Source organism: Elephantulus edwardii, unplaced genomic scaffold (genome assembly GCF_000299155.1).
Source record: "Elephantulus edwardii isolate Elephantulus edwardi_28Jun2011 unplaced genomic scaffold, EleEdw1.0 scaffold00184, whole genome shotgun sequence".
In the NCBI taxonomy this organism is placed as follows: domain Eukaryota; kingdom Metazoa; phylum Chordata; class Mammalia; order Macroscelidea; family Macroscelididae; genus Elephantulus; species Elephantulus edwardii.
The window spans coordinates 3,025,280-3,037,674 of record NW_006399934.1 but is presented as its reverse complement, the minus strand read 5'-3'; the positions used below and the strand labels follow the sequence as shown (position 1 = coordinate 3,037,674).

General features: G+C 43.0%; 1 protein-coding gene across 1 annotated transcript in view; it reads left to right on the top strand.

Moving 5' to 3' along the window:
- The first annotated feature begins 2,731 nt into the window (after nucleotides 1-2,731).
- LOC102870197 (diffuse panbronchiolitis critical region protein 1-like) overlaps nucleotides 2,732-12,395 on the top strand; it is a 20,144-nt gene continuing 10,480 nt past the window's right edge. Inside the window, exons 1-3 of the mRNA XM_006896276.1 lie at nucleotides 2,732-2,813; nucleotides 11,195-11,602; nucleotides 12,113-12,271. Of these exons, the coding sequence (XP_006896338.1) occupies nucleotides 2,732-2,813; nucleotides 11,195-11,602; nucleotides 12,113-12,271 (649 nt within the window). The remainder of the gene's footprint in view (nucleotides 2,814-11,194; nucleotides 11,603-12,112; nucleotides 12,272-12,395) is intronic.

Sequence of the window (12,395 nt, the reverse complement as noted above, 5' to 3'; positions counted from 1 at the left end):
CTTCACCCCTCTGCCTGCCCTACTCTTCCCAGAAGTGTATTATTGAGCCCTGACTTTCAGTGCATTGAGGCAACTAACCACTTACTGTCTGCTCTGTGCCAGGTACAGGGACACAGATGTGGTCAAGACAAGGACCTTGTCTGCAGGGTGCTTACTCTCCAGTTGGGGGACCCACAGCAAATACAAATGTGTGGGATAAAGAGGAGAGGGAGTGAGGCACCTGGGCCCACAGCTGTCTTTCCCCACAGAAACTTAGGGGACTTTCTGACTGGGTATTGCCACTTAGGAATTTAGATAGTCATTGGGAGGATGCTTGCTTTGGGCAGAGAAGAGGAGGGTTTCTTGGAGATGCTAGAAATTGAGATGCCTGCATATCTGAATGAGGCTGGAGGGTAAATGGCAGGCAAAGAACTACTGGGCTGAGACAGGAGGGGAGAGAGGGGAAGGAAATGATGAGGATGCCCAGTAAACACATGAAGAAATGCTTTTGTTGATTAGCCACTGTTGCTGTGTATCACTGAGTCAGAAATGACCCGTAGTTGACCCGCTAGCAGGTTTTCAGAGGTCCTAAGTTGTGTCAGAGAAGATTGCCCATCCTCCTCCCACGGAGCATCTGCTCCATTCAAACCAACATGTCACTGGGTTGGCAGAGCAACTCCTTGTCACTTAGCCATTGTTGTTGTTGTTTGCTAGGTGCTGTTGAGTCAAGTACAACTCACAGTGTCAGTCCACCTGGTTGAGGACCTTCCTCTTCCACTGTCCCTCCACCTTTCCAAACATGATGTTCCTATCCAAGGAACGGCCTCTCTTAGCAACAAACCCAAAATACATGAGATCAACCTTTATCATCTTTGCCTTCACGGAGTACTCTGGCTACACCTTCTCTAGAACATATCTGTTTATTCTTTTGACAATCCATAGGATTTTCAGTACTCTTCTCCAACTCCACAGTTCAAAGGCACCAATTCTTCAGTCATTCTTATTCATTATCCAGCTCTCAGATGCATAGCAAGTGACTGAAAAGGTAATGGCCTGAATAGGGTGCACCTTAATCCCCAAAATGACATCATTTCTCCTCAACAATTTAGCGAGGTCCCTGACTGTAGACTTTCCCAGTGCAATATGTTCCCTAATCTCCTTACTGCTGGTTTCAAGTGTGGATTCAAGTAAAAGGAAGTCTTTGATGCTTTCAATCTTTTATCCATCTGTTATGATGTTTGGTAACTATGGTCCAGTGGTAAGAATTTTTGTTGGGTTTTTTTTTTCTTTTTACATTTTTTTAGCCATTAGAGAGATGCAAATTAAAACAATGAAGTACCATCTCATCCCAGCAACAAAAGAAAAATTCACTAAGTTAGCAAACAAACGCTACTGAAGGTGTGAAGAGACTGGAACTCTCAAATGCTGCTAGTGGGACTGTGGAATGGTGCATCCACTGTGGAAAATGGTCTGGCATGTCCATAAAAGTTGAGGACAGAAATACGATTTGATCCAGCAATCCCATTGCTAAGTGTATATTGCAAAAGAATAAGAACTAAGATGTGACTAGTTAAGTGAACATACATGTTCATTGAAAAATAATTCAAAATAACAAAGGTATGGAAACAATCCAAGTGTCCATCAGCAGAAAAAAGCATTAAAAAAAAACCAACCCAGACTGGCACCTAATTAATCATAATGGAATACTATATATCACTAAAGAATAACAAAACATTTGGGAAACACTGTAAAACCCCAGGGTAAATTTGAAGGACATTATTTTGCTGAGCAAAATAAGCTAAACACAAAAGAATAAGTAACTGGATATGCGCACAGCTATAAAAAAGCTAAGGAAAAGTGTATAAAGAACAAAATATTTGATGGCTACCAGCTATGTTAGGGGTGGGGAAAGGTAAATAAAATTAGTAATTAGATAATAGACGCATAATAAGTTGAAGGAAAGGAAAGTGTTTTTTAAAATGTCCCTTTTGTCTAAAAAATCTCTACCAAAAGTCTTAATCTCAAACCTACTGGGTGGCATGGGTCAGTCTATCACTGGGGAGGTGTGCAATATTACTTTCTAAGTCTATCTGTCCGTCCTTCTGTGCAGGACACTGTCTCCATCGGTCTCCACACTTCATCATCTCACCTGGACATCCTTGAGCACCTGTATCCCTGTGGCGGCCATGTGAGGACTCGCCCCACCTTTGCTCTTTCACCTAATACTCTGGACAACTCCACCCAGGGCAAGAAGAGTGACCGTGTGTGAGTAAGGGGTGTGGAGAGCGAGGTTGGCAAGAGAAAGGTGGAAGGGCGAAGGATTAGAAGGAATGGAATCTCGTCTCAGAATCCAGGCAATTCACCCTGCCCCACCCCTAGCCAGAGCCCAATTCTGCTCAAATTGAACATCCCACCAGGCCCTTCTTCCCTCAGAGCCCTGGACATCATCCCACCAAACAATCCCTTCTCTCGCCTCCACTGAGGCATCAACAATCTATCGCTTTCCAGGTCTCCTTCTCTGTCCTCAGATCCTAACCAGGCACCTGTCCAGATCCCAGACTGCACCCAGGTACCTGGCTCCATGACACAGCAGCTGCGGTCTCCTGTTATCAGGTCTCTTTGTGGGGTGGGGCAGCTCCATTTGTTTAAGATTTAGTCCTGAGGGGCCCCAACCCCTATGACGTCAAGCCTGGCCTTATATAAAATGCGAGGACCCCAGGCCCTGGGCCCCAAGCAGCCGCCTAACTCCACCATGGCCCAGCCAGCCCACTGCTTCCTTTCCACCTTTGGCCTCCAGGGCTGCCTCCTCTTTCTGTTGGTCTCTTGGGAGGCAGGTAAGGACATCTTCAGAGGTAAAAGGGTTGCCATTACACATGGAGAAAGAAGAAAGGTGGGAGGATTGTTTCTTGGCATTTGTAAGACAATGAACTACAGGTTCATTAGACATGAACTATAGGTAAGTATGATAGTGGGCGCAAGGTGGTCAGTTACAGTTGTTTACTGACCAAGTTTGCCGCCTGAAGGGTTAAGTAGGAGATGGAAACTAGCCTGTGACTTGCTCTCTGAGAAGTGGCCCAGAGAAAGTTTTTTCTCCCTAGTTCATTTGAAGGTTGGTACAAGTTGCAGTGGCCCTGGGTGGGCTTGACATTCTCTGGCATCTTTTTTGTGTTACTTGTAGATGTTCACATACTTCTTGCCATTTCATCCCCTCAATATACCCTGATATTCCCATAGCAGGAAAGTGGAAAGTGAGGCTTAAAAAGATAAAGGTGTTTCCACCACTCCATGTTACCTGCCACCCTTGAAGTGGGCTGTCAGTTTATCTTTTGCTCAATGTAGATCCTTTGAGCTTTGGTGCTGGAGAAGAGGGTTGAATATACCATGGACTTCTAGGAGAACAAACAGGTTTGTGCTGGAGAAGGGTGAAGCCAGAATGCTCCCTGGAGTCAAGGATTCTGAAGCTTTGTCTGACATACTTTGGACATGTTGCAAGGAGGGACTGGTCCTTGGAGAGGGACAACATGTTTGACAGAGTGGAGGGACTGTGAAGGAGAGGAAGACCTTTGATGAGATGGATTGATTCTGTGACTGGAGTGGTGGGAATAAGTGCATTTGAGATGGCTGGGTTGGCACAGGATAGAACAGCATTTAGAGCTCTTGTACATGGGGTCATTATGAGTTGCAAATGACTCGATGGCACATAACAACAACAATGTAGATCTGAGTTCCAGTCCTGGGTTTGGCAGCAGCTCCTGCATCCCTTCAGTGAAAAACCTCCGTCTTTCCTCCTCCCCAGATCCCTGGTAGCTACTAATATATTTTTATCTCTATGTGTTTGTCTAGTCTGAATGCTTTATGTAAGTCATTTAATACAATCTTTGTTCTTTTGTGATTGACTTATCCCACTCAGCATAAAGTTTACAAGGTTCACCCACGTCACAGTGTACATTAGAAGTTTGTTTATGGATGAATAATGTACCGTTGCATGCACACTCCATGTTTTGTTTTGTATCCTGTATTTGTTAATAGTGACTCGGGTTGCTTCCTTCATTGGCTGTTGTGAATAGTAACTACAATGCATATTAGTGTACAAGTATCTGTTTTGAATCTCTGCTTTCAAGTCTCTTGGAAAGAAGCATAAGAGTGGACCTTGGGTCACAGATTGAGCTCATATTGCACAGCTATTTTATCAAACATTTCCTAATATTGTTGCAAATGGAGCAAGCTATTCTTGGGATGATGGGCTCATGGTACAAGTCTCCTAGGAAGATAAAGTTGCTATCATGGTAGATCTATTGAGGTGACGTGACGGTCATGTTGTCCTGGGAGTTGGTCACTAATTTGCAATGTGGCTGAGTTCAGGGAAAAGGACTCACTTAAGTTTCAACACAGAATTTACAATCTGTGTTTCTGCTACTGTAATTCTAGAATCTATATATATGAGTCTGGGTATTGACTATCATCCTGTGGTTAAATGGTATTCCAAAACTGAGAGAGAACATATTTTTATTCTCAATGATTCAATTTCTTAGTGGAGTAGATCACTCTTTAATTTTCTAGTCTTTGAAAGTTATAGCCTCAACAATGAATAATTTTTTTAAATAAAGTGAACTGAAGAGCAATGATGTCAGTATGGAGACTAGGTATGCCTGCTACAGGCCACGATCTTTGAAATTACTTGCTATGCATCAGAGAGTTATACAATGACTAAAGATAGTAGAAGAAAAATTGAGCTGTGCTGTTGGAGAAAAGTATTGAATGTATCATGGACTTGTAGGAGAACAAACAAGTTCATTCTGGAGAGGGTGAAGCCAGGTTGCTCCTTAAAGGCAAGGATTCTGAAGCTTCATCTGACATACTTTGGACATCTTGCAGGGTGGAATTAGTCCTTGGAGAGGGACGTCATGCTTAGGAGGGTGGAGGGACAGTGCAAGAGAGGAAGACCCTCAATGAGATGGATTGATTCAGTCACTGGAGTAATGGGAATAGGTATGTTGGAGACAATAAGATTGGCAAGGGATGGAGCAGGGTTTAGGGCTATTGTACATAAGGTCTCTGTGAGTCACAGGTGACTCACAGCACATAACAACAACAAAGTGAACTGGGTGGGTGGTGGGGGGATGGTAGGGAGGGAACTGCAACTATGAATGAATGAAAATGTAACTTCTGGGAACTTTCATTAAAATCACGATAAAAAAAGAAAGTTACAGTCCATTTGTTTTTTTTGTGTGTTTTTTAAAATTTTAATTGTTGTGTACCATAGCATCAGATCTGACTGGCACAGGAGGATATTACCCTTCCTTCCACAATAGAGCATCTGGTGGATTTGAACTGCCCATTTGTTTTTAAATTAATGTACACAACACAAGACTGTTGGCAAGATTTCTAGAAAGGTCCCATTAGCTTCAAAACAGTCATGTATCTATTTGTCAATCCACTAAGGACCAGCACTGTTCCAGGCTGGAGACACAGTGATAAAACAAAACAAAACAAAACAAAACACAACACAAAATCTTTGTCATAGTTGTTATGTTTTGTTGTTGTTCATTACCTCTGAAAGCTGCCCCATCCTGAGCCAATCTCCTTATCTCTGACAGACCTAATTCCATTGCTCTAGTCACTGAGTTAATCCATCTCACCCTGAGTCTTCTTTTCCTGTGCACAATATCCCTCTACAAGGACTGGTTTCTCTTGACCACATGCCCAAAAAATGTGAGACAGAGCTTCAAAATCCTTCAGGGAGCAACCTGGATTCACTCTTTCCAGGACAGACCTGTTCATTCTCCTGGCAGTCCACGTATGTTCAACACTCTTCTTCAGCACCACAACTAAAAGACATTGATTTTTCTTCTATCATCCTTAGTTATTGTCCAACTGTCTGATACATAGCAAGTAATTGTGAAGACCATAGCGTGGATCAAGTGTACCTTAGTCTCCAGACTGACATCATTACTCTTCAGTACTCTAGAGAGGCCACTGACAACAGACTTTCCCAGTGCAATTTGTCTTTTGATTTCTGGGTTGCTGATGCCAAGAGTGTTGATTGTGGAACCAAACAAGTTGACATTACCAACAATCTCAATCTCTCTCTGTCATCATGAAGCTGCTTGTTATGGTAGAAATTAAATTCTTTATTGTATATTAGGGAGCTCTGGTGGCTTAATGGATAAACAGTTGCACTGCCAAAACAAAGGCAGGTGATTTGAACTCACCAGCTACTTCATGGACGAATGATGGGAAATCTTCTCTTGTGTGATTTAGAGTCTCTGAAAAGCCGCTGAAGGGTCAGCTATGAAGCAGTTCTGTCTCCACAGCAACGAGAGGGGGAGGGGGAGAGAGAACAGAAAATGAGAGCATTGTAGTAATATAATAGAGCAAGTTTGTGCATATATGTGTCAGGGGAGGGGAACCCAGGGGCTGTTGTTTTGAAAAGGATGGCCAAGGTTAAGTAGGAAAGACAAATCAGAAGAGAAACTTGGGGTGGCAAGAAGATGGCAGAACAATCAGGCTCTGTTAATACCAGAGCTTGTTTTAAAGACCACAAGTCAGATTCCACAATCATTTCAGTGTCTTCTGTTCTCTACACACGCAAAGCAGCAGCTCTCTTTCCGTACTTCCTGCTAATCTGGCTCAGTGGACATCATCGTTGCTGTTTACAGTTGAGGACAGGCACAGGACACAGAGCTGCTGAGGGGCAGAGCCTGGACCCTAATCTAAGCCTCTGATTTGTGCGGGCAAAAGTGCATTTAGTCACTCCGTGAATGTATCTTGATCTCTAACTGTGTGAACAGGAAATACAGATGTAGTGAAAAAAAGCCTGAAGTTGCCAGTTTTTTAACCGCTCTGAGACTCTTGTAAGACCCTTTGCTTTTGCCTCGTAGGTTCATGATGAAAACTAAATAAGCAAATACATGAATAGCATCCTGCAGGGGTCTCAGAAATTCCAATGCCCTTCTTCCAAGACTTAACTAACATGTTGTATTGTTCATTGCCATAGAGTAAAAAAATTGACTCATAGCTGACCCTCTAGTGGGTTTTTGTTGTTGTTGTTTTGTACCATGAAGTTGGAATTGACTCAGTGAGTTTTCAGAGGCAGTAAAATGCATGGGAAGACATTGCCCATCTTTCTTCTGTGCAGAAGCTAGTAGATTTGAACTGTGCACCTTTGCTTTGGTGAAATTCCTTACCACACAGAGGAGATCAATTTCATGATGGGCCATTGCTCATCTTTCTCCTGCAGAGCTGCTGGTGGATTCAAACCACTTGCCTTTGGGTTGGCAGCTCAATGTCTTACCTACTAGGCAACTAGGGTGTCTGGTCTAACTTAGAGAGACTGTAAAGTATTATGATCTTAACCAATAAGAATTTGGATTTGAACACTCTGGCCCCTCCTACCTTTCCAACCTGCACCACCTCCACCCCCTGCAGCTTGAGGGCAGGCACTGAGCTCTGCAGACCCCAAACACCAAAGTGAATAAATCCATCTCCAGAGGAAAAAAAAAAGATTTTTGATCTGGGAGTCAGATGGCCTTGATTCAGGTTCTGATTCAACCTCTTACTTATGGAGTGTCCTTGGAGAAATTAATTAACCACTCTGAATCTTGCTTCCTTATTTAGGGGAAAATATTATTTTTTAGTTGTTAATAGCTTGCTCAGCTCCACAATCTACACTCTTGACACTAGTGGTCAGAAAATCAAAAGACAAATTGCATTAGGAAAATTTTCTGTCAGGGACTTTTCCAGAGTACTGAGAAGCAACGATGTCAATCTAGAGACTAAGGTGCATCTGATCCAGGCTATGGTCTTCGCTATTATTTGCTATACATCAGAGAGCTGGACAATGATTAAGGATGACAGAGAAGAATTGATGTCTCTGAGTTATGGTGCTGGAGAAGAGTCTTAAATATACCATGGACTGCCAAGAAAACAAATAGGTCTGTCTTGGAGAGGGTAAAACCAGGTTTCTGCTTGGAGGCTAGGATTTTGAAGCACCACATCATACACTTTGGTCATGTGGCCAGGAGGAACAGATCCCTGAAGAAGGAAATCATGCTGGAAGGGTGGAGGGACTGCACAGGAGAGGAAGACCTCGCATGAGATGGATTGATACAGTAACTGGTGCAATGGGGTTAGGTGTGTCGGAGTCGGTGAGACTGGCTAAGGACAGAGCAGGCTTCAGAGCTGTTGTACATAGCGTCCTTATGAGTCTTGTGACTTGGCAGCAAAGAACAAGAATATCTCTAAGTTAACATACTGATACATGCCTTCACTTAGAGAAACTGCCTGCCTCATAGTAATAGTGTTATTGTTACTGCTGTGGGACTGTCTGTAAGTGATTTTCCTTTCCTGTCTTAGTTGTATAGTGCTACTATAACAAACTATAGTGGATGGTATTAACAGAAATTTATCTTCTTAGATTTTCACGTCTCATGTCATTCATAGTCTTAAAGTTCATTGGAGGGTCAACTATGAGCTGCTTCTGACTCAATAGGAATGAGTAAATGAGTGAGGAGAGGAGAAGTTCAGTTCAGGGTGTCGGCTCTAGGGGAAAGGCTTTGTTTCTTTCTGTCAGCTCTGGAGGAAAGTCCTTGTCTCTTCAATTCTGTTTCCTGGTTCATTAGATCTATAACCATTTGCCTTGGCATCTCTAGTTTATCTCTGCTTACCTGCTTGCTTGCTAGCTTGTTTAACCTCTTTCATATCTCAGAAGAACTTGACTCAAGATGGGATAAATAATGTATACTCATTGAAACAGATGAGGGAGAAAACTGTTTAAAAGGGATATAAGATTAGGTATTATTGTCAGGACAGGAGTCCAGAACGAAGGCGGTATAATGGAGTGGACTTGGGTGGAGGGATTTTAAAACAATGAAAGAATTTTTCTTTTACTTTTCAAAGAGAAGAGTGTACTGGGGGGGGAAGGGTGGCCAGGGAGAAAAGTGTAACAATGAAAGAATGGGAATCCAAAGTCTCTGTAAATTTTCATGAAAATTAATAAATAAAAAAATTAATTAAAAAAAAAGTTGACAGACTATATCACTGAGGTCAAATATAGCTACAGTCTGGTTTTGTACACTCGTGATCTGAGGATATATTTTGCAGATGACCTTTTGCAATAAATAGAAAAGAGCTTGACTTAAGATACCTCTTACATTAACCTTGTCTCATTAACATAACAAAAGGCAATCCATTCTTCAATGAGGTTATAACCACAGGCATAGAGGTCAGTGTTCACAGCACATATTTTTTGGGAGACCCTATTCAATCCACAACATCCTCTCAAATTCAAGCATCTAGCTCTGAAATAGATGGGTCTGTCTGACAGTCTTAAAAGTGATTGTGGAGGGGGCGGCGATATATCATTATAGAAGAGAATCCAAATAGAGAATGCCTGTGAGATCTGGGCCAGAGGAGTCCCATAAACCATAACTATTATGGTTGCTGGGGAGTCTTTGCGCGGTTGTTGTTGTTGTTGTAGAAATGGTTAATTGCTTGACTACTTACTGAAAAGTTGGAGGTTTAAGCCCATGCAGCGGAAGTTCACACACCTAGGAAGACAGCCCTGGCATTCTACCTCTGAAAAATCAGTCATTAGACACTCTACAGAGCACAGTTCTCCACTGACACACAGCAGAATCATCAATCAGGATTGACTTGATGGCAAACAGTTTAGTATTAGCATTATTGCCAAGGGAGTTGGAAGGTGGGATTGGCAGAGTAGAGTGAGGGTCTGATTATTCAGGCGTCCTCTTTTGCTTTAACCTCAATCCCCTTCAGAGACTTGGGCTCTACCACTCTCACCTTCTTCTAGTCCATTTTTATTTCCCTCAAGGACTGAGTTGTCAGCCCCCAACTCTGACTCTGCTGGTTGGCAAAGAGGTGCTGGCACTGTGGCTTCTTATGACTGGGAACGGATCCAGGTCCTGGTCGCCACCTTGAGCTAACAGAGACTTGAAATCTCAGTTATGTATTGACACTATCTCTCACTCTTTGGTGATCTCCTGACTCCCAAACGTATGGTATCAGAGACATCTCTTCGGTCTCCATCTGGTTGTTTTTCACAGGATTAAGGCTCATATCTTTCAGTTGATAGGGGTGTTTTGCTTCACACCCTGTCCTTAAACACAATACTTTCCAAAATCCAGCTCCTACTTGACTCCTGTCAGGACCCCAAAGCAGATATCTTCCTTTCCATGCACTCAGTTTCCTATTACACATTGCCAGCTCCTTTAAAGGTGTGTGATGACCAGGACTCACTGAAAGAACTGCAAAGGCTGAGTCATTTCACCCATTTTCTTTTAAGTTAAGGCAAACTTCACTTCCACAATGAAAGTTTTACATCTCTCTCTTTTACTCATCCTGCATTCTTCTGTTGTTCTTTTCTCACCATCGGTGTCCATTGCTAATCTCTAAGGGACTTTTGTCAGAAGTTCCTCAGTCTCTGATGCTGTTGCGCTTGCATGGAGCTAGAATGTTAGGTCAAGCACAGTCCTGCTGTGTAAGAGGACTCCATGCCATACATGGTACAAACTCTGAAGGACTGGTACCCAGTGAACACAATGCCAGTCAGTACCTGCTCGCCCCATTTTACAATCTGAGAGCAACACTGGAGAGCAGGAGTTAAGAGGCACAACAAACAGCTAAAACATTGAGTTGAAGGTAGCAAGAAGGAGTAGTTAACAAAAAGTTTTCTAAGCACTCAGATGAAGTTAGTTTGTGTCTGCTTAGAGGGACCAGGAAAGATATCTGGAGACAGTCAGGATCGGAGGTTGAAAATGAAGGAGTGGAGATGGGGCTTCGGGGGAGAGTGGGAAGAACTATTTTGCAGAAGGTACAGCATGAACTAAAGTCCAGAGGCTGGAAAACTCCAAGTGAGAGTGGGAATGAGATATTTTCATAGGCTGAAGAGCCCAATTAGGAAAAAGAAAGGTCCTAGGAGTGAAAGAGGTGCGTAGTGAGTAGGGAGTTGCACGGCCAATCCAAAGGCACTGCTTCTTGGACAGTGTGAAATCATTAGTGGTTCCTCAGGAGAAAGATAGGAAATCTCCTCCCATGTGATTTACAGCTTCCAAAATCCCCCCTGAAAGATCAGCTATGAGTCAATTCTCACTTGACAATAATGAGTGAGAGAGGGTAAAAGATTAAGGAGGGAGGCCAAGAGGAACATGGTGGAAGTTTCTTATTTGCCTTTCTCCTCGCCCTCTCTCTTCTTCAGGTGCTACCATGCTACAAGACCTTCAGAAAACTGGTGAATCTTCAACAGCTGATCCTTTACTCCACATTGCTCCGGGTCTTGTTTCTAATTCTCCCATTCGCCACTCTGCTCTTGATTCTGCACACAGCCCTCCAGTCCTCCCCAAATCTACAGGAATCCATAAAGTGAAACAGTACTGCAACACCACACGTCATCTTAAACCTGTTCACACACCTAAAGAAAACTCCAAAACTACAGACCAGAAAAGCTCTCCAACTCATGAAGCTCCTTCTACTTCGAAACAAAACTCCAGTAACGAGGGAAAAGTTATTCGGAATGAACGTTCTGCTGAATCTGGCAACACTAACAATCATAAAAGTTCTTCTGACGTAAAACATACAACCCCAAGATCCACAGGGAAAATAAATTGTAAGACTACAAAGAAACGAAATACAACCAGCACAAGAAGCTCAACTACCACATTAATAATGACCGTGACCACTACAGATGCTAGAAGCACCACTACCACCGCACACAAAACTACACCTCACATATCAGTCAACCCAGAGATAAACACAACACCCACATCATCCTCAGAAAACACAAAAGAAGCTTGGGATACAACGACAGCAGTCCCGAGAAAGAGGATAACTACTGCCAGGATATCACACAAGGCCACGATAACCAGTGGACACTCAAAACCAGCTGATGACCACACTCACACTGAATTAGACTCAGACAAGACCACTAAATCTCCAGTACAATTCTCAGTACACACTGGGAAGACCACATCAATCCCTGAAAAGACCACAAGTGCACTAGTGAGTGTGCCAGAATTGACCACAGAAATTCCTGAGATTAAAAATGTCACAGATAGTGTACCAGAAAGGACCAGAGAAATCCCTGAGAAGATCACGAGTGTCCCAATTAATGTACCAGCAATGACCACAGAAACACCAGAGAAGATCACAAGTGTTCCAGTGAAGACCACAGATGTGCCAGAATCAACTATAGAAGTCACTGAGAAGATTGCAAGTGCCCCAGTGAGGACCACACATGTGCTAGAATTGACCACAGAAATCCCTGAGAGGATCACAAGTATCCCAGTGAATGTACAAGAATTGACCACAGAAATCCCTGAGAGAATCACAAGTGTCCCAGTGAATGTTCCAGAATTGAGCACAGAAATCCCTGAGAGGATCACAAGTGTCCCAGTGAATGT